Source organism: Pezoporus occidentalis, unplaced genomic scaffold, assembly GCF_034315485.1.
Source record: "Pezoporus occidentalis ecotype Australia unplaced genomic scaffold, CSIRO_AGI_Poc_V1 ctg59, whole genome shotgun sequence".
Classification (NCBI taxonomy): domain Eukaryota; kingdom Metazoa; phylum Chordata; class Aves; order Psittaciformes; family Psittacidae; genus Pezoporus; species Pezoporus occidentalis.
Window position 1 is genome coordinate 3,156,393 of NW_026915932.1, and position 23,524 is coordinate 3,179,916.

At 42.3% G+C, this 23,524-nt stretch overlaps 1 protein-coding gene across 9 annotated transcripts in view; it reads right to left on the reverse strand.

The window, feature by feature from the left end:
* Nucleotides 1–23,524, reverse strand: part of DOCK10 (dedicator of cytokinesis 10) — a 158,169-nt gene that overhangs the window by 126,323 nt on the left and 8,322 nt on the right. The window contains exon 1 of one of the 9 annotated variants that reach the window (XM_062638895.1): nt 2,815–3,068. The exons of 7 other annotated variants lie outside the window; for them this stretch is intronic. In XM_062638895.1, the coding sequence (XP_062494879.1) occupies nt 2,815–2,979 (165 nt within the window). In that variant the 5' untranslated portion in view covers nt 2,980–3,068. Of the gene's footprint in view, nt 1–2,814; nt 3,069–23,524 lie in introns of those variants that run through there. One more of the 9 variants, XM_062638898.1, reaches the window with a different exon arrangement.

Below are 23,524 nucleotides of genomic sequence, written 5' to 3' on the forward strand. Positions count from 1 at the left end.
AAAGGTGGCAGAGTTTATCACCTGAATTCAATACCAAATACTAATACTCTCAGTAAGCAGCTTATTGCCAGTGGCACACAAGCTATGAAGAGAAGAACCATATTATCTGAAGGCATGAATATATAAAATGCGAGACCTTCAGCTGACAGGAGGCCGCAGCCTCTGACAAGTACATCCAGGCATGTCAGTATATTTCAGATGCTCTGTATTTTAGGATTTCCGCACCTCTACTCTTCAGGCACCCCAATCACTCACTGCCTCAGACATGAAAACTCAGTAATCTTGTTGGGACCACTTTAGCTCTTGGCACCTGCACAATGTGCATAATAACGTTGTGAACTAAGCACTCTTTCACTTGTTTACATAGTTGTTTCCACTGTATTATCCAGACATAAACTTCAATAATCTACAACAGACCAAGGGGGAAAATACCAATTAGGACCATAACATATTTTATTAAGGTTCAGTAGCCTCCAGCCCTCTATCATGCTGCTCTTTCAAGTAACATGAATTCTGGTGGAAACAGGGCCATCCATTTCTGCCACCGAAGCACTCTGAAGCAGTGCTTTCTTCTCAACCTGCCAGGTCTCCACATCATTACTAAGCCTAACTGCAAAGCTCAATGGCAAATTATTTTAGATAGTGACATAATTAACTGCTTGTAAATGAAAAGACACAGTAATAATACACATTCAGAAGACAAAGAAGGATGTGTGAGGGAGGACCATTTTTCCAAGCCGTTCCCTGCCCAGAAACTTTCCTCTGAAGTGCCTGCCCTGCACCTACACCAGCCTTGTGACAGGGCCAAACCACTCCTCCTCCTCTTCTCAAAGGGAAGAAAATGACCCCACAGTTCTCCTGGGGAAGGACAGCACTTTGACAGGACAAATACCAGGGCATTAACTGTTGCTTCAGAAAACAAAGCCCCTGTTACACAATGGGTGGATGTGTTTGAGATGAGGAGGGAATCCCTGAAAGTCCACATCCAGCAGCAAGGAATGGACCATCTGACCAGCATGACTCCCATTTGGGTGTTGCCAGCTCTGCAAGGTGGTGGACCTTCCACAGCTCCCTCTATGCTGCAGTAAAGCCTCACTTCTCTGAGAGCCCATGGACCTTTGCTGTAGTTCTTGGAGCCCGTTCTCCAAGGATTTACCACACAAAGAACTGTAACTCAAGCTGCTGATAACTGTGTGTGGGTATGGGGAGGTTGGTACATTGTTTGCTGCCACAACACCCGAGACTATCCTTTTCTGCCAAGGACCTAAGCAAGTTGCACAGATGATCCATACTTGGACATGATGCAATTTCTTCCGGGCCCTTCTCACGCCACTATGCTTGAAATTACTACCAGGAAGGAGAAAGTCATTTGTTTAAATATTGTTGGGGTCATTTATTTAACCAATAAATGGAGAAAAAATACAAACCAACAAAAACTCAAAAAAAAGTTTGCTTTACACATACTGGATTTTAAAGCAAAAGAATCATAGAATCATAGAACAGTTAAGAGTTGGAAAGGACCTTAAGATTATCTAGTTCCAATCCCCCATGGGAAAGAAGATTAAACATCAGCTTCACAATGATGAAATCCATCCCCTTCCTCCTTATGACCATTAGCCTCCCCATACAGTGGCTAACACCATCAGCTGATACATAAAGCACCACTTGGATTGGGTACTAGCTACTATAGTTGCCATGACTGCATCACACACCACTCTTTGGGCAGCAATGCTCTATTCAAACCATTGCTAGATCTCATGACAGCTATTAAATTCTCTAATGTTACCATCACCCACTTCGAACTACATGCCCTGTGTGATACAGCTAGAGTATCAGAGGGATGAACTTTGGACTTCACCATAATATACCTTATACCTAGAATTAAAAGAATAAATAAATCTCTACACTTGAATGATACACGTGAGTGTCCTGACAAACTGGCAAAAACACTATTTGCATGTCTTGGTAAAATGTTTTATCAAGTGAGAGTCACACAGTACCAAATCATTGCCACCTTGGATTTAAGCCACTCCAGGGTTCTGGAAATGCTCACTGCGTTATTTGGCAAAGGGCAATGGTAACTAAGCAGTAAGTGTACTCCTTATTCTGAAATAGTGATTTATAATGAGAAATAACCCTGTCACTTATTCCTAATGAGCCTACAGTACTTATTATATTCCTACCACAAAATAAAAGTTGTCCAATTTAATTCAGAAAGAAAATGATTCTTGAAGACCAAAAGCCTTTCAAAGCCTCTCTTCATTAAAGAATGGAGGCAAGTCACTAAACTGGAAAGCAGTGATCCAGCAAACATTTTACTGCTGCAAACAGTTTGCAGGAAAGATATATATGAGTTTATTTTCATATAACTTGATATAAATTCCAACAGCATCCTGGGTGAAAGGGGGTTTTTGTCTTGGTTTTTTTGGCTTTTGAGTTTGTTTTTATGATGAACAGACTTAGTAAACATTTCCTAAGCTGTCTGCTGTTTGGAATTCCAAGTCTGAAATAAAACATAACCACATTACCATCTCCAGTGTTGCCTGTTTCACAAATAGCGACAAACCCCACCAACAATTAACTAACAGAACATTTACTTTATAGAGAGCTTCCATATAGTTCTCAGCTTCACCTATAAAGTAAGATTCCAGTTCTGTTTGACAGAGACAGCAAATCTACCAGCAAAGTAACCTACAGTGACAAATAGCCTGGCAATGCTCTCTCTCTACAACATACATAGGGGAAAAAAATAATCACAGTTAACATCTGTAATGGTAATTCTCCTGCATCTCTGCTGATTAAAGTATACCGTACCATTATGATGAGAGTCCTGGGTCTGCTCATTTCATCATCGCTATCCAGCGGGAGAATTTCATGTGACAACTCCTCTCGCCGTCGTCGCCTGCAGATATGTGGACAGTTCCTCTGTACCACAGAACGAAAGGCTTGGAGCAGAACAATGCTGGCAGCACAACCCATATCTGCATCCTGAAGCCTACAAAATAACTTCTATGTTTATGCTATGTTTGAAAAACAGTGGCTCCTTGTCCCTGAAAACAGACTACAGTGCAGCTGCAGCCAGCTCGCGCTCCAATCACTTCCTTGAGCTCTGATCATCTGATCACAACCAAATAGCTTGGATGCAGACAGAGGAAAGATTTGATCCACTGGAACTGAAACACATGCAATATTACGATGCTTTTCTCTCCCTCTCCCTCCCTTTCTGCTTCTGAATACACACGAGAAAACGTGCTCCCTCTCTTATACAATCAGCTGCCTCCTCTGATTCCAGTTTCATGGAACTGAAAGTATTAAAATTCCTAGTTCAAAAGAGACAGCTGTTCATTAAACACACACAAAGGCATCCACAACAACTGCCAGGATCAGTTTCTTTTTTAAACAGTCATATGTAGCAAAATAGCAAATATCTGGAAATTTATTAGCTCTCATCATCTTTTTAAAATACTTTGCCTTCGGGTGTTCTACCAAAAAAAAAAAAAAAAAAGAAAAAAAAGAGAGACATATTTAAGCTCACTGAGGGATCTGTTTAATCTTTTAATTTCTTGCAGTTTTCTGAAGCACAGAGAGCTCATTTGAGTTGTAAATGTAACAAGTGGTGAAAAAGAAATTAAAAAAAATAATGCAGAAATGCGGACTGCTTCATCCAGCTCATGCTGAAATAGCTGTGGCTCAATGAGAAACAGCAGTGTGCAGCTCTGAAATGCCTTTCAATAGTGTAGTTGTTGTGTGTTCCCACACATGCGTGCCTTCTGCAGAGTAATACATTTTTACATCTACATAGGAGGCTTGTGTTGAGAAGGGTCCCTGCTGACGGGGTCTCACACTGAACCAAACGCTGATGACCTTCCAAGAAGGGTAAGAGGAAAGAAGTTTAGTGCTTTATCAATTGGGATCCAGGCAGCAAGAATCAGCTGCCGATCAGGCAGTCAGCAGAAACAACTTGACTTCCTGGCTCCTGCCTGACAAGTCAATCAAAAAGCAGGCAGGGATGCTTAGCAATCACATGATCGACCTGGAAACACAGCAAGCATTAATGGTAGAGTGTGTAAGATAATAGCACTTGAGAGGAAGTTAGCACTAAAAATATCTACAGAAAATGGATTTCTCTTACACATTAGGAAAACTAAGAATTTCCAATAGGGTTTCCAGAGAAGCTGCTTTTAAGCTAATATGTATAACTTTATTACACATGCACCCAAAACTGTATTTACCTTGCATCAAAAGGCTTTTGATTTCTAATGAAGGCCATGAAAGTTTTGGCATCAATTCCCATGGGGACATAAGCAACCTTATAATGTCTGCTAATGAGATCTTTGTAAATAATACTCCTCCTCACAATCTCAATCAGGAATTGCACTGAAAACATTCCATGGAAATACTTTCTTCTGAGCTTGATGAGGGCTTAATTGCTCAGCGATCTGGCAAAAGACATCATTTTAATTAAAGCATTTGCCAGAAAATCTAAATCTTTGAAATTTGTCCTTTGAATGCAACAAACTCACTGCCATTATTTCTTGCCCTTGTTTCTTTAGAGTAAACTGCTTTGAGGGCATATAGAAAATATCTAGCAGCACTGGTAGGCAAAACACGAGCTCACCCACAGATCTGCCAATGGACCTACCTGGCTCTTCCCCTTGGATCTCACCAGGCACAGACTTCACACAATTACATGATGTCCCTGCCTATTCACCAGCACACCCTGCAGAGGGGCCTCATATCATGCTTGTTAGTTTGGCTTCTCTAATGCAATTACAAGAGTGCAGTGGCACAGCTGGGTAGTTTCTACACCAAATCAGCAATCCTGCCTGCTGTCACTGCTATTGTTTATGTTTTCATCAGTCCCCTGCCTACTCCAGAATTGTGACCGACACTTTGGCCACACAAAAGATGCACTTGGCAGCTGGGAGACCTACATTCCTACTCTAATTCCACCAGCAGCAATATGGGCCTGGATAATGTCTGTTGCTGGCTGTTATGGCAACTGCTCTGCTACCTTGGGGGGTTCTAATGCATCTCCTGTCTGTCTGTACAGCATCTTCTTTTACTCACCAGCATTCAGCTGGGAGAGCTGGCAGGGGTTTTATGAAATTTGGTTTCCATAGCAGAGCCCAACTCTGCTGCATGCGTGCATGCACACATACATGGAACAGCACCCCAGGGCTTGCCCCAAAGCTTTGCTTCACTCTCAGTGAAGAATCCCATCCGTTTCAGTGGTCTTTGGATTGAACAATTCTCTGTCAGTGGCCCTTGGATTGAACTATTCTCTGTCAGTGGCCCAAGTGATTTCATTACAATTATTTGTAATTAAGTTATTATTAGATACAAGTAGGAATGACATAATCTTGGCATTTCATCTTTTGGGAGAGAAAGATGACACTTAGTCCAAAAAAACGTAAACAAGCCAAAGTCAGCTAAAAGTAGCCTCCAGGCCTTGATCACAATTCAAGAACTGAAAAAGCAGTTATGGCACAGGGGAAAAGAAACCACTGAAGAGCTAAAACCCCCCTTCTGTTTTAAGGCAATTTCACAGAAGCATGAGCTATCACTGGAAAGTGCCTGGACACACACACAGTACCAACAGCCTTATTTTTAGACGCAGGGATGTTAGCATACATTATGTTTATATATCGACTATCAACAGTGTTAGCGACATTTACAGTGAAGCATCAAGCACTATTTTGTATTAATTAGCACTTTAATCCAGACACTGAATTCAGTGAAACCCCCTGGAAGCAAAATACTCCTTTGTATAAGCAATTCCTGAATTCCCCATTACAAAGACTTTGGCAACAAGTTAGGCTAATGAGTATCCACATTGGAAGACATCCATCTTCTGCCCACTCTCACTCCATTCTTAACCACCACTCATTTCAGCTATGCTAAGTAGCCGTGTTAACACCGACATGATGGTTTAAAGGAACAGGATGGGAAGCAGAACACTAAAAGGTACCTCAATGGAAAAACAACAATAACAAAGAATTGGAGAGGCAAAACAGTTGTTTTAACCCAGATGACTTCAGTGACCCAGTCCTTGGCAACTCCAAGGGCTGGGTCTGTGCAGCAGTAAAGCTGTGCAAGAGCAGAAGTGGGTCTCATTTGCCATGTCTTACAAAGTCTGCACTAAGAAAGCAGAGTTCAGAGGCACCCTTGAGCTGACAGTTACCCATTATCTGGCCTCAGCTTCCACATGAAACAGATGCCACCTCTGCAAATGGACAGCCAGAGCCTGAAGAGGTAAACTGTCTCTAGCAGGCAGTGTGCGGCAGAGAGCAAACCCCTTCTCTTCCAAGCCCCAAGTTATTTCTCTTCTGCAATTTTCCTGCACTTCTGTTCCTGCACACCGCAAGACTTTCTAAAGGTGCTACCAAACATTTCTAACACTCCTATTTTCATGCCTCCTTAGCACACCACATTAAAAACGTTTCTTTCCTTCCCCCAGCTTTCTTTATTCCGTTAATGTTCCTTTCTCTTTGTGACATCTGAATTCATGTCATCTGAATAAACAGGATATAACCTATTGGTATGCTGGTCTTCAGCTGAGGGTTTCAAACATGAAGAGAGAAAGGCAGTTCTTGGAGGAGATCCTTTAGTGAGAAGCTGACTTTCCAAATGAAACACTGATTCTTCCTTCCAATCCTGGATGGGGTTGCAAAGAGAATGGCTGCAGGTTAGAACCTTTTGCCCACCTGTCAAGATGGCACGCACCCTTCTCCAGAAGACAAGCCCTCCTCCCCAAGATGTGCTTGTGTGACAGGCACTGAGAAGTTTCACAGAAGCTTTTGAAGCATGATGATCCTAAAGCAGCAATGACAGCTGACTGCAGGAGCCATCCACAAAAACAGGAACGCCCCTAGAACTGCTTACAACAGTCTGTTCAGTCTGGCCCACAAAAGCCCCAAGCCATCAAGAGGGACTAAAGACAGCATGTCAGTAAAAATACCAAGAGCAGCACTGTTGCAGATAACACTCATGCCACCATTATGACTTACTAAAGGAAGCCCGAGTATCCAGCCGAGCAAGGTACTCACTATTATAAATCAGATTTATACAAACTTACTGTCACAGAGAGCAACCTGTTGGCACTCTGAAGCTGGCTCACAGGACAATTTACCTAAACTTTAACTGGTTAATAAACTGGCAAAACAATGTCCATTCACTGAAAATCCTTCATCAGAGATAGTGCAAAACTTTGCCAGGTGAGCTATTTCCCTCGCATAACTCAATCAGAAATAGCTTGAGATGGTTCTAGTCCAGGTGATGTTCTGGTGCACACTGACATGCACAGCAGTTGGCTGAGCACATCTGGAGTTAGACCTCCCTGCAAGTCCCGACTGTTTTAAAGCATGAAATGTTCTCTCGGAAGAGTAGAGCAAGTCTTTCATTATCTCCAGGATATTCTATGTGAGTTACTATTCAGCATACATCATTCTGGGAGAGATGATGAGCAGCTCCCAACAACACATAAGCAACGTGGCCAGTGGCCGTCACCTGCAGTTCTACACACAGACCCAAAGTTATGGTAAAAATTCTGTTAAGGTGTAGCCTATACAATTAGCAGGCAAGCACTTCCAGCAAGATAAAACAAAACCATGGTCTCTGCCTTGACAGAGATTAGGGTCACTCACATTTTGGTGTGCTACCGTGTCATCTCTGCACATTATCCCACATCACCCTTCCAAAACAAAAATAGCTGACAGGCATAATCTTCTTAGCAAAGTGAATTTCCCTCAGAGACAAAGGTCCTTGTTTCCAGTATTTGTTCTCATAAAGACTTGGACGCAGAGGAAAAGGAAAGCAAAGGGAGAAAAATGTACACAAGTTTGAAAGTCTTTAAGCTTTGCTACTTCAAAACACACTGTGGAATCCTAACCATCCTCCAAGGAACCAGCACCGAGACCCAGATTAGACAGATGAAGTACTCTAAGAGGTAGTCTTCATGGCAGTCTGCTTGATGACAGAAGCCTTTGTTTGGTTGATACGCTGGAGGGAAGGAATGCCATCCAGAGGGACCTTGACACGCTTGTGAGGTGGGCTGATGCCAGCCTCATGAAGTTTAACCATGCCAAGTGCAAGGTCCTACACCTGGGTCGGAGCAATCCCAGGCACAGCTACAGGTTGGGCAGAGAAGAGATTCAGAGCAGCCCTGTGGAGAAGGACTTGGGGGTGCTGGTCAATGAGAAAATGAACATGAGCTGGCAGTATGCACTCACAGCCCAGAAAGCCAACCATATCCTGGGCTGCATCAAAAGGAGCGTGACCAGCAGGTCGAAGGAGGTGATCCTGCCCCTCTACTCTGCTCTTGTGAGACCTCACCTGGAGTATTGTGTGCAGTTCTGGTGTCCTCAACATAAAAAGGACATGGAACTGTTGGAACAAGTCCAGAGGAGGGCCACAAGGATGATCAGGGGACTGGAGCACCTCCCGTATGAAGACAGGCTGAGGAAGTTGGGGCTGTTCAGCCTGGAGAAGAGAAGGCTGCGTGGAGACCTCATGGCAGCCTTCCAGTATCTGAAGGGGGCCTACAGGGATGCTGGGGAGGGACTCTTCATTAGGGACTGTAGGGACAGGACAAGGGGTAATGGGTTAAAACTTAAACAGGGGAAGTTTAGATTGGATATAAGGAGGAAATTCTTTCCTGTTAGGGTGGTGAGGCACTGGAATGGGTTGCCCAGGGAGGTTGTGAATGCTCCATCCTTGGCAGTGCTCAAGACCAGGTTGGATGAAGCCTTGGGTGAGATGGTTTAGTGTGAGGTGTCCCTGCCCATGGCAGGGGGGTTGGAACTAGATGATCTTAAGGTCCTTTCCAACCCTAACTATTCTATGATTCTATGATTAATGTGCCTCCTTTTTCTTGCACATCTTATGCCTAAGGAACAGTATAAACTTAGATCTTTCAATGCAGTTTTTCGAATGGCTGTGTCCTTAAACCAACACAGCAGATACCACATTACAGTGGCATATCTCACTGTCACAGAGGCAGCATTTCCAGTACTAGCTGCTGTTCGCTGTCTACTTCCTGATTGGTAGTGGAAGTCTGGGAGACCATGAGAATCTATCTTGAGGAGCTGCCCCATCTTCTCTTCTTCCAACACAGTTATGTACCAAAGCTTGCACATCCACCTCAGTGGCCTACAAGAGACTGTGCAGTGTCAGGCTGAAGCAGTGCCATCACACGCTTTGAGGAAGAGGAAAAAAAAATAAGCATTAAAGCATACAGGATGATCACACACCTATCTCAAAGAAAACTTATGCACTTATTAAAAATAGTTAATTATGAGAAATGCTAAGGTTTCAGTGTTTCTAAGCCAGTCAGAAGTACACAGGCTTTGTAATTCTTTAGTTTCTACCAGCTGCTCCTTAGTGACTTGGGAAAGCAGGCATTTACTGCAGCAACTGGTCAGTACAGCTCCTGAATGACACAGTTTTTTTTTTTGTCTTGAAATTTTATCTCCTTCTCATGAACTAGCCTTGACCAACACAGGCAATTCTTACCTGTACTAAATTACAGTCGATGCAAACTGCCTAATGAGTAGCATATGGTTATAGCTATACAAGAGGGGTTTAAATCATTGAACTACCTAATTTTATTTCTTCTTACCTTACAGCAGCAATGCTTACATCAGGGCAACATCCCCAGTGCTGCCACAAAACCCGTTGCAATGCCACTTGGCTACAGGCTAGAGTGCGGAAAGTGAGCGTATGGCACCCTCTAGGGAGTAGTACATGAAAGACAAATCTACCTCCACACGGCTTTCCTCACTGGGTACGAGAAGTAACACGGTTCAAATAACTGTGTTTATAAAACCTCCTCTTTACATTAGGAGGAAAATAAAGAGAAAAAATAATAAAAATCAATGGTACTATCCAAACCCCTTAAAAATTAGTCAGATGTTCTTCACCACAGCCAGGGAGACAGCACAAAGAAGGGCTGCAGGATTAGGATTGCTGTTTGTCTCACCTTTCAAAACACTGCATGGTTCGCATTGACTGATGAGTTACGCAGAGACTTACCTTTAAAAACAAAGAAGCGACCACTGCCTGTGCAGCACAGTGCTATATGCGGCACAGAAAGAGGGAGCAGGCTACGAGAACGTGTGTCTGCTCAAAGAGCAGCCTTGTGCAAATCCTGGCTGTGTGCTACCCATACCGCAGGGTGCCCAACAGGGGACCCATACCCAGAACAGGGAGCACAGCAAGGGCTGTACAATTGCAGACAAGGGCCTGCTGGACAAGCGGTAAGCTCATGGAGCTTATGCTGCAAAATATGTTCTTACAACTCTGCAGTTTCTTGACTTAACCTGCTGAAAATGGAAACCACGATGTACGGGCATGGGGGGAAATAAAGGTCTGACAACCACAGAAACGGGTTCTCAGTGACTGTGTGTGCTAATGCTTTTCTCAACATTGCATTTCTCTTTCATGTTGATGTCTGGTGAAAAGTATTATACTCAAGTTGAGTGGTGTGCTCTTTATTACTACCACACTGTACGTGGTCAAAATGCAGAGGTTTTCCTCTTAGATCCTACAGCAGTTTATTAATGGCAACACAACATATTGCAACCATTTAGCAAACAAGGAAACAGAGACAAAATGATAAAAAAGACTGAAGTAAGGACTTGCAACAGGCCAATGACAGAAGTTAACCCTGAAGGGGTTTCTCAAATTACTATCCTCATAAAAAAGTGAAATAAACATATAACTTGCATGCAAATAGTGGACACATTCTTATTTCCAACTCAGATGAGTGATTTCTCATTTTGACAAGTAGTTTTCCACAATTAAAGACTCCCTGAGATCAATGGGATTATTCTCCAGTCTTAGACTAAGCAAAATGGGAGAATGGTACTGTATAGGCAGTGATTAAAATCTCTTTATTTCAGCGCACTTCAGTGGCTTCTGGATCTAGCACTTATTATTCTAAAGAGTTGTGGTTTCCTTCAACATGTAACAGTAAAAATAAATATTTAACTTCACACCAGGAAAAATTACAACTTCTCAGGCAAATGTTTGTTTTTTAAAAGAACTTTTATTGTGACGTAAAACTAGAGGAGCATTAGCTGGAGCTACCCAAATTCATCCTTTCTCTGGCACAGTGTTAAACAAAACCCATGTAGTAAGATAAACTTTGGGAATATTTTTCACCACAATTTACAAATAAGGCTGGGCTCACACTTTTGAAGAGAAGAATTTACAAATAAGCCACAATAGAAAAATAACAGGAACTGCCCCATTGGCTCCCATAAAGAACTGGCAGAAAATTATTACCCTCTTTCAGAAAGATCCATGTTCAACTTGCACACAACCTCTTACACAGCATTATCAGCAGCTGGTCCTGAAGTTCCAAAAGAATTCCACTTCACCAACTCAATGGGAGAGAGTCTGAAAACCAAAATTGGCATGGAGAAAAAAGAAAAACAAAAACCAAAACCAACCAAGCACACTAGCCTGTATTTACTCCAATTTGTTATTTATTGTGACAGATGTTACAGGTCTGTTACCTTGTCAAGGTCCAAGATTTCTGTAACATGCAAAAACTCCAAACACTTTTGTCTAGATTTTTCACAAATTAATTTTAAAGAGTGAAGCACTCTCAGCTACATGGAAAGTGTTCCCACACAAGAGCAAGTTCATTCTCCGTCTGCTACCCTGGCATCAGCCCTTTCACTTACAGAGATACTGCAAAGAGAAGTGAGCAGTTCCTGGGTTCTGGGAGGAATGTCCCTCAGCCCATTCTCCCAGTGGCACACTGCATGACCCTAACAGAAGTCACTGTCCACTAATGAGCTTTTAAGAATAATGTGGGTTTGGATGAGGTGCCATTTGTACAGCAATGTTCTCTATGTTAAATGGCCTGAATATGGGTTGAATAGCACAGTGGTTTAATGAACTACCCCTTCTCCTCTAAAATGTGATCAAAACCCTACCAACCTACCAAAGACCTACTGTAGAAACTCTCACTGACAGCAACACACTTTGGACAAGAGCCACAAAAATCTGTTCCACTGACCTCTATCGCCAAGTGTGCAACCTAGTCTCTCTTCCTTGTCACAATCCAAAATTAGTACTTTCCAAATACAGGCTAGAAATACAAAACAAGAACAAATAGAGAGACCCTATAGAGTTACTTATAGACCTTACAGAGTTACCCTACTTACTTACAGAGTTACCCTATAGACCCAGATAGAGTTACTTTCAAAAAGACACCACCGAAATCTGGAGTAAAGCAGAATATTAGGACAGTGATCTTATTAGAAAAAGCACCTTATTCCAATCTGCCTCCAGCCCAAGTCAATGACATCTTTCTACTTGCAACCCAGCTAAGAACAGATAACAAAAAATAGAACTGCTTCATAACCAGAATACTTCCAGCCTCTAGCTCTTTGAAAGCACATTTCTTTTTTAGCAGACAAGAGAGCCTGCAAGGGAAGGTATCTCTTGGCTTGCTCCTATCTACTCATACACTCCTTTACTTTCCAAACAACTAATTTGAGTAGGAAAATATGCACATTTGAGGTAGGAGTTTAAATGAGATAAATTAATTCTTCCTTTTAATGTTTCTCATATTGTTTAACAAAGAAAAACGTTAACTGTTTACCACCAAGAAGCAGTGGAACCGTATACTAAATGAATGGGTCAGGCTTCATGCACAAATCCTAACTACTTACACGAGACACAGGCATTACCAGATAATCTAGAGAAGCAGGATTCTATCAATGGCACATGAACACAGGGTAAAAACAGTTAGAGAGCTAGAGTGTGGCACTTCGTGGCAGCCTGGATGTCAAGGAACAGCCACAAGCAAGATGGAGAAGACACAAGACTTTTATCTGTCCCTTCACTGGGACTCTGAAGTCCACACACACAATTTCACCAGCTTCTCATACCCATACTCTCTGTGTCTACCAGGAATCACAGTAACTTTTTCTCCAGCACATCACTGCATCTTATGCAGAGACAGTTAACTTAGAGAGCATCTCCTCCTAGGTCACAGCTTTCCAGCACAGTCTCCTATTCTTTAGTATGTCAGCATTTATAACCTGGTTACACTGGCTCATCTCCTGCCTCCCAGTTTTGGTACCCTTCCTCTTTCTCCCAGAAGCCAGACTGACAGGGCAAGAGTATTATCCAACACCTTCTGCCTCTGAGTCAAACTATGCATGTGATAGCAATCAGCAACAAATCTTACCTGGCTCTGCACATGCTGTTCATAGGAGGCTTTAGGATTTTCAAGCCAAGAAACCCCTTTCCACTCTCCACAAGAACAACAGGCTGTCCCAGGGAGCTAGGAGTTTAGCTGTGTAAAGCATTCGAGGTGAATTTAATAAACTCTTGATTCAAAACATCAAATGTCTTGAAGAGTTTCTACTGCAAGCTGGGAGTTCAGCAGGTGAAAATAAAGGGGGAAGAGCTGGAAGCAGTGGCCAGTGCCAAAATGATCAACTACTAATATGACACTGCTATGAACACAATTCCATGTAGATATAAAGCAAGGTGTCTCTAGCAAAGGTTGATGCATCTGGTTCTCAGATACCGAGTACAAGTCCACTGACACACTGCATCGAGTCCTGTGCAATATCACCAAGACAGACTGAAGCTGGAGGACCTATGAGGAAATGCTGGGAAAATTATGTTTGTCCATGCTTAAGAAATGAAGGTGTATGGAAAATCTTGCCGGCCTGTACTGTACCTAGCAGCAGGCTATAGAGCAGATACTCTTCTTGGAGATACACTGGCAGAGGACGAGACACAGTGAAGAGAATACAATGGGGCAAATTCCGATTAAATACAATACAATAAGTTTTCACCATGAAAGGCAGTCAAATACTGGAACAGGCACCACAGGGACTGCGGGATCTCCCTCCTTGCAGAGTTTCAACACTTGACTGGACAAGGGCTTGAGCAACCTTATTTAGTTGGAATTGCTTTGAGAAGGGAGCTGGAATCTACAACCATGAGAAGTTTTGTCCAAACGAAGCTATTCCATGACTGTGTAAGAACCCAGCTTGCTCAGCCGAGCAAACCACTGAATTTGTGCCCTGTCTGGGAGAGCTGTAAACACAACCGAAGCGGAAGAGCTACTTAAGCCAAAGGCTAACACAAAGACAAGAACAAGAGGCTACAAACTGGCCATTTAGGCCATTACAAATTCACTTTGCAGAAGGCTCTGTTTCTAACCTAACAGAAGCGAGCAAAAGAGGCCCCCAATCAGGCGTCTTTCAACTCCAAGTCAGCTGTATAATCCCTCTTTATTATTTCAAGGCAATTTCACTTTGAGGCAGGCTTCATATGCAGAGAGTTCAGCCAGGAGCAAGGAAGCAAAAGGAACAATCTCATTCAATTTCCGAGCATAAGCTTCTACAGCTGCAAAGTGGAAAATGAGGCACAAAACGTGGATAAAGTAAGAAAAGAAACGCAAAGTAAAATTTGTATATACAGGGGCCAGCAAAAACTGTGTTGTCTCAGGTGCTGGTGTCCCATCATCTCACTCCCCCAGACAGAGCAGCTGCAGAGGTATCATTTTATCTGACAGGAAAGATCCCACAAGAAGAATATGGATTATTTCCACAAGCAGTATAATAATGTGGCTTCAGATTCTTCTTTACCTTAGTAAGGCCAAGAATCCAATGGCTGTTTTCCCCAAAATAAAGCAACTAGAAATCAGGACCCTGAAGCATTTTTAGGCTAAAAATATTAAGGAAAGGTTGGGTTTTGTTTTTTTTTTTTGTTTGGTGGTGTTTTTAAAGATTGCTCAAAACAAAACCCCAAACCTGATAGGTCCAGGGGGAGCAAACCAAGCAGCCCTTCCCTGTCTGATCATGTCATATATAGCCTAACCATAATACTTCTGGGGCTAAAGCACACAGGACAAAACATGAATTTCTACACAGAAATCCACCTACACAGAATTCTGCTGCCATAAACATCAGCCTCCACAAGAGAAGCCATTTCACAGAAATGGGATCTGTAGGTGTGTCAGGCCAGCTACTATCATACAACAGAAGTTATTCTCTTGATTACAATGGGGTTTTCATTAGCCCCAAAACATTTCCTTTCTTAGCACATCTAGAACCTCAGGGGGTGCTCATATCCCCACTCCTTTTGTACTAGCTAGAGAGTCCAAGTTGCATAACAGAGCAGGGAGACCACCCATATAACAGCATGCAAAACCCACAAGGTCCCTCAGACCAACAGTCCTCAGCGAGATGTAGTAGCCCTTTCAGAGAGGATACACCTGAAACAACTGATACCCAGCTCCTATGCTACCTCTCATGCCCCATCTAAAAAAGTACCTGAAAACCACAGTTTTTTCCCTTATCACCATGGAAAAGAAAAAGCACCCCAAAAGACAAAACAAAACACATCCTGCACTTGTTAGAAATTATCTTGGGTTTTTTTTTACAGCACAATAATTTGGTCACTATATCAGACCAAGTAACAGCTATTTTAGCATCTAAATGAGCTACATTGTGGTGTTCTGTCCCCTGGACAGCTTTTCTGTGCAACATGTGTTTTTCGTTTCATGTCTCTTTGTCAGGGTTTCACTCCCTTTCTTTTACATGAACTCCAGAAGAGAATAACATCGTACAAAACCCCAAAATAACAAACCTGTGTTGCTGGTATCAATTAGCATTCACATCCACAAGGGTCTTTATTCTACTAAGTACAAAATTAGCAAAAAACAGCCCAACTACAAGTTGTTTGGTCTGTGTTTGTTAAGATGTAACACAGTCTCTAAAAACATATGTCTTCTGGTTGGTATTTCAGGGAAAAAAAAATCTTTAGAAGAATAATATTTTGATTAGTAACATGTGTGTTTTGAAAGATTAAAACTGAAGTCCAAAGGAGATTAAAATATGGGTAGAAACTATGAGCTACATACACATATGTGCAAAGAGTTTTCATTCTCACCGGTTGAAATGTCTGGTTGCAAGTCATTTGTTTTTATTATTAAGGTCTTAATCATATCTGCTGTGGAGCTGTTTTATTTTTCAATTAACTGATATTGATAAAAAAAAAAATCCTTTTCTTGTAGAACCATTTGAGACTACTGAAAAGAACAAAAAGCTGATCTAGTATATAAGAGAATTGATGTCATTCTCTATTTTATCATGACACATCTCAACAGAACTTCCAAGGGATCCTAGTAGTTTTACATAGTACCCAAACATTGACCTCTTCTTTATTTAGTCTTCCAGGACTTCCCAACGCCAGCAGGAAACACAGAACAAAGCAGTCAGACAGTGCTTTTCAAGAATTAGCCATTATTTACACTTACAAACGTATTGATTCATTTCAGGGAAGCAGGCAGTTCTGTCATTGTGCTGAACATGCAATTAGAGATTTAAATAGATGACCCACTTCCTGGACCACCCCCTTGTTCTTTTGCTGGCAGCTGGGCATTCAACAGGCTTATGTTCCTAAGTAGCCCCAGCTGAAAAAGTGCAAATTCGCAAGTAAATAATTTCAATGTTACAGACTGCATGCTGGAACTGTAACCCTGAAGATTGTTTCATTGTTGTTTTTCAAGCAAGTTGTCTGTGCTGCCAAAGCTTTCATTAGAGCATGTTATACCCAAGTGAACACATGATGATGCATAGATTCCCTTCAAATATACTCCCTTGCAACTTTCAACCCCATTCTCAACTTAAAATTTGGATGGAAATTAAGGTACAGAGATAGCAACTGTTCATTTCTGCTGAAATTTACTGCAAAATATAATTAGTGCTCTAATTAAAGTCAGAAGTTAATGATCATGCATCACTTTGTATGTAACGTTACAATGATTACATGGTAACCCAGAGCTGCAGCCAACAGAAGAGCTCTCACCTTGCTGTCAGTTATGCTTTTGTCAAGCAGCTGAGCAAATGAGAAACAGCTACATCTAAATAAAGGCATATAGGGACAACCAAACACGCACTGTCACACATAAGGCAGACTTGGTTACAATTACTCACTCTCATTATCACTGTCTTACTCTTGATGAAGTAAAGCTAAATTCAACCTGACTAGTCTTCACAAAAGATCAGGTTGGCAATCTACTGAGGAGACCACTGAGGCAGACTGTTGGTGGCATATGTTAGCACTGGGAAATGGAAGCCACAGCATTTCAAGTGAGACACCCAGAGAACGTGCCTCCACCCATTACAAGCTTATCAGCAGATCTCACCACTCCGTGAGGCAGCACCCTTTGGCTTTCAAATCTCAAGCATCAAAATCTGATTCAAACAAAACCCACAAGCTTGAATGCAAGCCATAAAAGACTGCTGCGCTCTGGTAGGAGGTACCACACTAAGTAGACATCCTGCTGAACCAGTATTTACATGACAATCACCCAAGAGAAACAGACATGGCGAAAGGTTAAGGGAGTTCACCTCTATCTTGGTATTGATGCTGTCTGTGGGACTCTGGATAGCACTTGCTCAGAGTTTAAAGAGACTAAGGTACAATTCATCCCAAGAAAGTAACGGAGAAGATACATCATCCTACTCCAAATGTAGATTCATCTGGTGATCTAGGAAGCACACCATCAAATGGCACTACAATTATTACTTGATATAGGAGTGCTAAGGAACCCAGCATCTGACTATGACTAGGACACAGTTTAGCCTTCTCCAGCTGACTTAAGTCCGGTATAGCCCAGCCCAGCCTCCTTTAGCCCCGTAAAGCCCAGTTTGGCCCAATTCAGACCAGTACAGCCCAGTTTAGCCCACTCCAGCGCAATTAAGCACAGCAAACAACAGTTTAGCCCAGCCCGGCCCATTTTAGCCCAGTTCAGACCTGTCCAGCCCCCTTTACCCCAGTCCAGCACAATTAAACCCAGCCAAGAACAGTTCAGCCCACTTTAGCCCAGTTCAGCTCAGTCCAGTCCAGTCCAGCCCAGCACAGCTCAGTTTAGCACAGATTAGCCCAGCTCAGACCACTCCAACCCAGATCAGCCCAGCCCAAACCTAATCCTGCTTTCAAACTTGATTATGCAGACAGACATCTCAAGCCATTACACTGCAATCAAAATAATTAACGGGAAATTATGTAATTTTTTAACCAGAAAAATGTCTGTTATTAACGTTGTCTGTCCCACTGTAGCAGCAAATGTTGAAGCAAAGATAGGTTAATATTTATGAGAAAGCTAACAGAACAAACAGCACAGGAAATAGAGTTTCCTGCCTAACTGCCTAAAAGCAGTCATACCATTAGCACTTGCATTTTGATAGTTTTTATACTCTTATCTTATAGACGGACATAAAACCCTAAACTATGTCTTAAGCTGAGCCCCTGATAACATCAACAAAAAGGATCATTCCTTAGCCATGGATCAATTTAGCATTTAACTGGACTTCAGTTAAAAACCCAACCAACCAAAAATCAAAGAACACATGGCAACACATACCCACCCTCACATCTGCCCCAGAGAACAGCAAAAGAAACACAAACAGGCAGATTTCCAGTTAGCTCCAGATACTAGTGAGCCAAAGGCTCACCCTCAACAGCCACAACTGAAAGACAAGGAAAAAGATTATCTTCTTGCCCCTGAATATTCCCATTTAGTACCATTTACCTACTGTAGCATTACATGAAAAATATCTAGTTCTACTGATTCAAGCCTCCAAGAAAATAAAGAGGGAGGTAGGAAGGGGAGAGTGAGAGAAAAAAAAAGGGGGTGGGGAAGAGGAAACACATGAGAGGAAATTCAGATTTAATTTCTTTAGTTGCAATTCCTGTAACTCTTGCACTTTAAACTATTAATAGTCACATATAAAGAACTTCTTGTTTTTAAAAGTCGCATCCTTTTAACTGTCAGCAGTGAGTTGATATTTGTTCCTTTGCACCGCAGCTGGTTTTGGGGAGCAAAATGGTAAGGTCCACTTTGCTGCTGGTCCTTGACAGCAATCTTCCTCTTATCATCACTCTTAAAGCACATCTGCTTTCAGCTCTGTGCTGCTAACACAACCAAGGCTTACCGGATTCAGTGCAAACTATGCAAGATGGATTCAAGAGGTGCTGCTGGAATGATGTTAAGACGCAGTTACCTCAGCTGGAGCCACGGGTGAGCTGCCACATTAAGACCAGCCCCTTGTTGCTGCAGCATACAGGGTTTATACCTCAGTTTTTCAAGCTCCAATTAGAATAAATTTGCTGACTCCCATTCTTTATCACACAAACATTTCCCCAGAATAAACTCATGTTTTCAAATCTGAATTCCTGCTAGATCCTTTAGGCTCAGGAGGTGGGCTCCTCTAAGAGACACATTGGGAAACAGCGGTAAGAAACAGAAACCCAGAAGAATCAGGGCACCATGACCAAGTATAGCTGCCCTTATATCTTTGTTCTAGCACATCTCAGTGTCCATCACCAAGGAACTTAAACGCCAGGTATCTCTGCTTAAAAGTCCCAAACTCATGCATGCCACCCTATTCCAAGGAATCAGATGTTAGCCCTGGCAGCTACCTATTTACTTACTTAAGTCTATTTAAAAACTATGTATAAATCTATTGATACATTCATCACACATCAAAACATTGTGCTGTCTTCCACACTGTACTGAACAGGGAATTGCTGGTACAGAAATTCTTTACAGAAACAGACATAGCAGAGTGGTTCTTCTCTCAAGAAGTCACTACCTATTATTTGGATTATATTTTATGTAAGGAACAGTCACTCAAAGAGCAGCTACCTATATAAAACCATTTGTTTAATGTAAAACTTTACACTAAAGCTAGGAGAGAGGAATATTACTAAACCCAAAGCCTTTACATTGACAGTATGGGGGTTAGAGGCAGGGCTACACAGAACACAGGACAGCTGGTGAAGAGAAGGCCTGTTTGGTGAAAAGAAGGAACAGAGAGACTATCAATTTGAACAATTAGCAAGGAGGATTCCTGGAAGAAGTGGGTTTTAAGATGGTGCGGATGGCAAGCAAAGACAGGGTGCCTGACAAACAGCTGACACACTGTTCTCTGCATACAGAGAGGCATTAAGAGAGGCTCGAAGACAAGTGGGAGGAAGACACAAAGAATAACAAAGACTGAGGACTGGAAGGGGAGAGGTCAGCAAAGCAGGGAGTCTGTAGATATGAGAATGAAGAAATGAGAGTAAGATAATGTTTAAAGTACAACATGCAGGCCATGCCTCCTCATTTTGAAGGGTTCTCTTTGCGAGGACTTAAAAAAGCAAGAGATGAACCTCATCAAGGCATGCCAGTTACTGTGTCCTGCTGCACTACAGTTCATACTGCTTACTGCAATGCACGTAACTTGTAACTTCCACTTGGAATTGGTCTGCAAATGGTTACCCCCTTACCCTTTCTGGAGAAAGAATACATGGAAGGCAAAAGGTATTTTATTGCCAACATCCACAGCAAACTGGAACCATCATTCCTCCATGGAAAAAAAATCACCCCATCTTCTTCCATTCCCAAAAGGAACAAACTGAAACCACTTTTATTTGGTGTGTTTCATGAGCTCCAATTCTTTTCCAGATTCTACAGAAGCCCGTGAATGCTTGGGTATGTATTTGAAATATAAAAAGAAGGAGCAAATATAAAAAGGAGAGGTTTCTCAAAGACCTGAAGAAAAGTTATTATCTACCTAGACTGCAACTTTTGGGTACACTAGGGATTTCCAATATTGCAGTTAAACCACAAGCTATTATTTGACCAGGAAGAAGATAAGCTAAATTTCTGCTCAAGTATCTCCTGAATATCCATTTGGTAAGTTCTCCTAACCAACCTCCAGAACAGTTCTCATTGGTTCTTGGGAAGCTACGAGGATAAATTCATGCAGCACTGAAGAGACTAGTATTATTCAATTCTACTTAATGTTCTATGACTCACCTTCCACCAGTGTTTGCAGTTTTAGCTGTTAAATGAAATAGGGTCAACAGAACAGAAGCACTGTGCAATCACGCAGCTCAAAGAGAAAAACAACTGTTACTCACGTAAAAGGCAACTGACGCTTAAAGTGAGATGTGAGCTTTGGAGCAGGCAGGTGCTTTTCAATAACTTGCTTTCAGATGAGAGCTGTGTATGGTATTTCACTTCTGCACTGTTACTCTAATTGCTCTTTAGCCACTGCTGGAAGCCCACCCGCTACGCATGAATGGAAGGAAGAAAGTGTGCGTATATACTGACAGTGAAGACATGATAGCCCAGCATGTAGTTAAACATGCATTGCAAATATGTGAATACAAAAGCCACAGCCCACATAATATTCTGGAATAAATATCAAAGTCTGCTCCTTACTGCTTTTAATACTTACTCATTACTCTCTTTCTCTCTGAAAGCAGAATCAGAGGTGTGACCCAGAACTTTTTTCCCAGGGTCCTTCCTGCCAGTGCACAGTTGTTCTGTACTATGCACTCTCCTGTATTTTGTTCAGCATAGCTTGAAAGTTCAAAGCCATAAAGCAGTTCCATCCTAAGGATGTCCATGTGTTGGCCCCTGAACCACTTTCAAGACTGGAGATTACTTTTGAGTGTCTTCTAAGTAACAGAAAAGGGGGGGGGGGGGGGGGGCGGAACCCAAAGCCAGGAAAAAGGCTGTATGTACACATCTATCTTAAAAAAGAGACTGATATTGTTACAAATACCACAAGTTAATTTATAGCCTGTGAAATGCAACAGAGGCATTCCTAACAAAAGACATCAAGCCTGACATGTGCCATGGTACATTGCACAGCAATGGAGAAAGCTCTTTCAATGGACCGACTCCAAAGATTAGTTATTATCTAAAGCAGCACAGTTCAACCAACAGCCCCCAGGCCAACTTAAGACCATCACTTTCACTCTAAGAGACTCCACAAGCTCTGACTACTTTCTCTTGCGGCTACTCACAACATGGAAAGGAGTGCTGTATTTGCTTCCAAAGGGGAAAAACAGGGATATGCAGGACTGACATCCTTCTCTCCCTCAAACCGCACAAACATTTTATGCAGTATCGGGGCATAAGCAACCTTTTCCTTTCTCTGTTCTGCTGACTTTTGGCTTGGACTCTGAACCAGGGCTGCCAGAGCCTGCACAGGGCTAAAAGAGCAAGGCAGCAGGGAGTAGAGGGAGGACAAGGAGGAAGAAGCAACAAGTGTCTTGCAGCAGAAGAAAGGGATGGGAATAGTAGTTCCAGGGTTAGAAGCCACTGAGGCTCTGTTACATACCATAGCAGTCCTCTCCCTGCCTCTCATGTCCCTTCTCCCAGAATACTTGTTCTGTCATACACTTTAGGGGTCATTATCATCTGCAAACCAGAGCATCCCAATGTGCTCATTCCCCTACCTCCCAGTTGCAGCAGCACCCAAGCACCCTCACAGTGCACAGTCAGGAGCCTGCATGAGCCGGGATGAAGACACTTGCTCTTGCTCAAACACTCCATAAGGGAGTAGAAAGCAACAAATTTCTTCCCCACCCCACTCCCTAGAAAGCACTTGCACACAAGTATCAAAAGCAGTGTAAATACTCTACAAACACAATACCAAATGATGTCAATATAGATGCTAATGACAGAATAAGTCCAGTATCCCCCATGGACACTAATTCCACAGAACAGACATGCATTATGCCAGTATCAAAGCTGACAGGAAGTAAGGGAGGTTGCATTCAAAATGGAGACAAAAAACTTTTTCACAGTTTCAAATCATGAACACAGTGGAGAGGATCTGTCTAAAAATTCAACATAAACTAGACATGAGAGAAGAGAGAGAGGGACTGGACACAGACGGAATAGCATCTGATGTGCAGGAGGGTAGGGGAACCAGGGCAATAAACAGAGAGGTGCAAGAAAAGCAGGGCTTGTGCCCAGCATCACAGGTCCAAGCTAATCCCAGCTAGGCTGTACTTCAGAGCTTGCAAGTGGTAAGATTGGTATTGGTCCTGTATTTCATTAATTCTAGTCACAAAGCAAACATAGAAAATGGACTGGGAAAGAGAAATGAAAGAGGAACACTGCTATCAAGAAGGAATACAGCGAAACAGGTAAAGTTGTCACCAGAAAACTGCCGGTAACCACCTGCAGCTTTTCACAGATTCCTCTAACGCACGCAAAATACAAAACTCTGGTTTGAGTTTTAATGAATCATTTTTTGTAAGTCTGAAGAATGCAAGAGGGGAGGGCAGGGTGTGAAATCCTGTAAGGTTTGCAAATCCCTCAAAATGTCCTAGAGCCTGGCACCACCCCCCCCCCAAAAAAAAAAAAACAAACAAACAAAAAAAAACCCCAACAAAACACCCAAACCCACAGGAGAAGTTTCTCATACACTAGAAGTGTATTTTCTTCAAACCATGCCAAACTCCCCCTTCAAAGAAGGAAAAAAGAAATCCCAACCCAAAATCGAACCCTAAACCAATCTAGAACAAAGATCTCTGAGGAACCTACATCAAAACACAGACACATTTAACCCGTAGTTAAAGCTTTCCAGACACATTTTGGATAAAAGATGTTTCTAGGTCTTCAAAGCAGAGCCACTGTGCCCCCCACATGGGGAGCCTCTACCTTAGTCCTAGAAAAGGAAAGGCATGT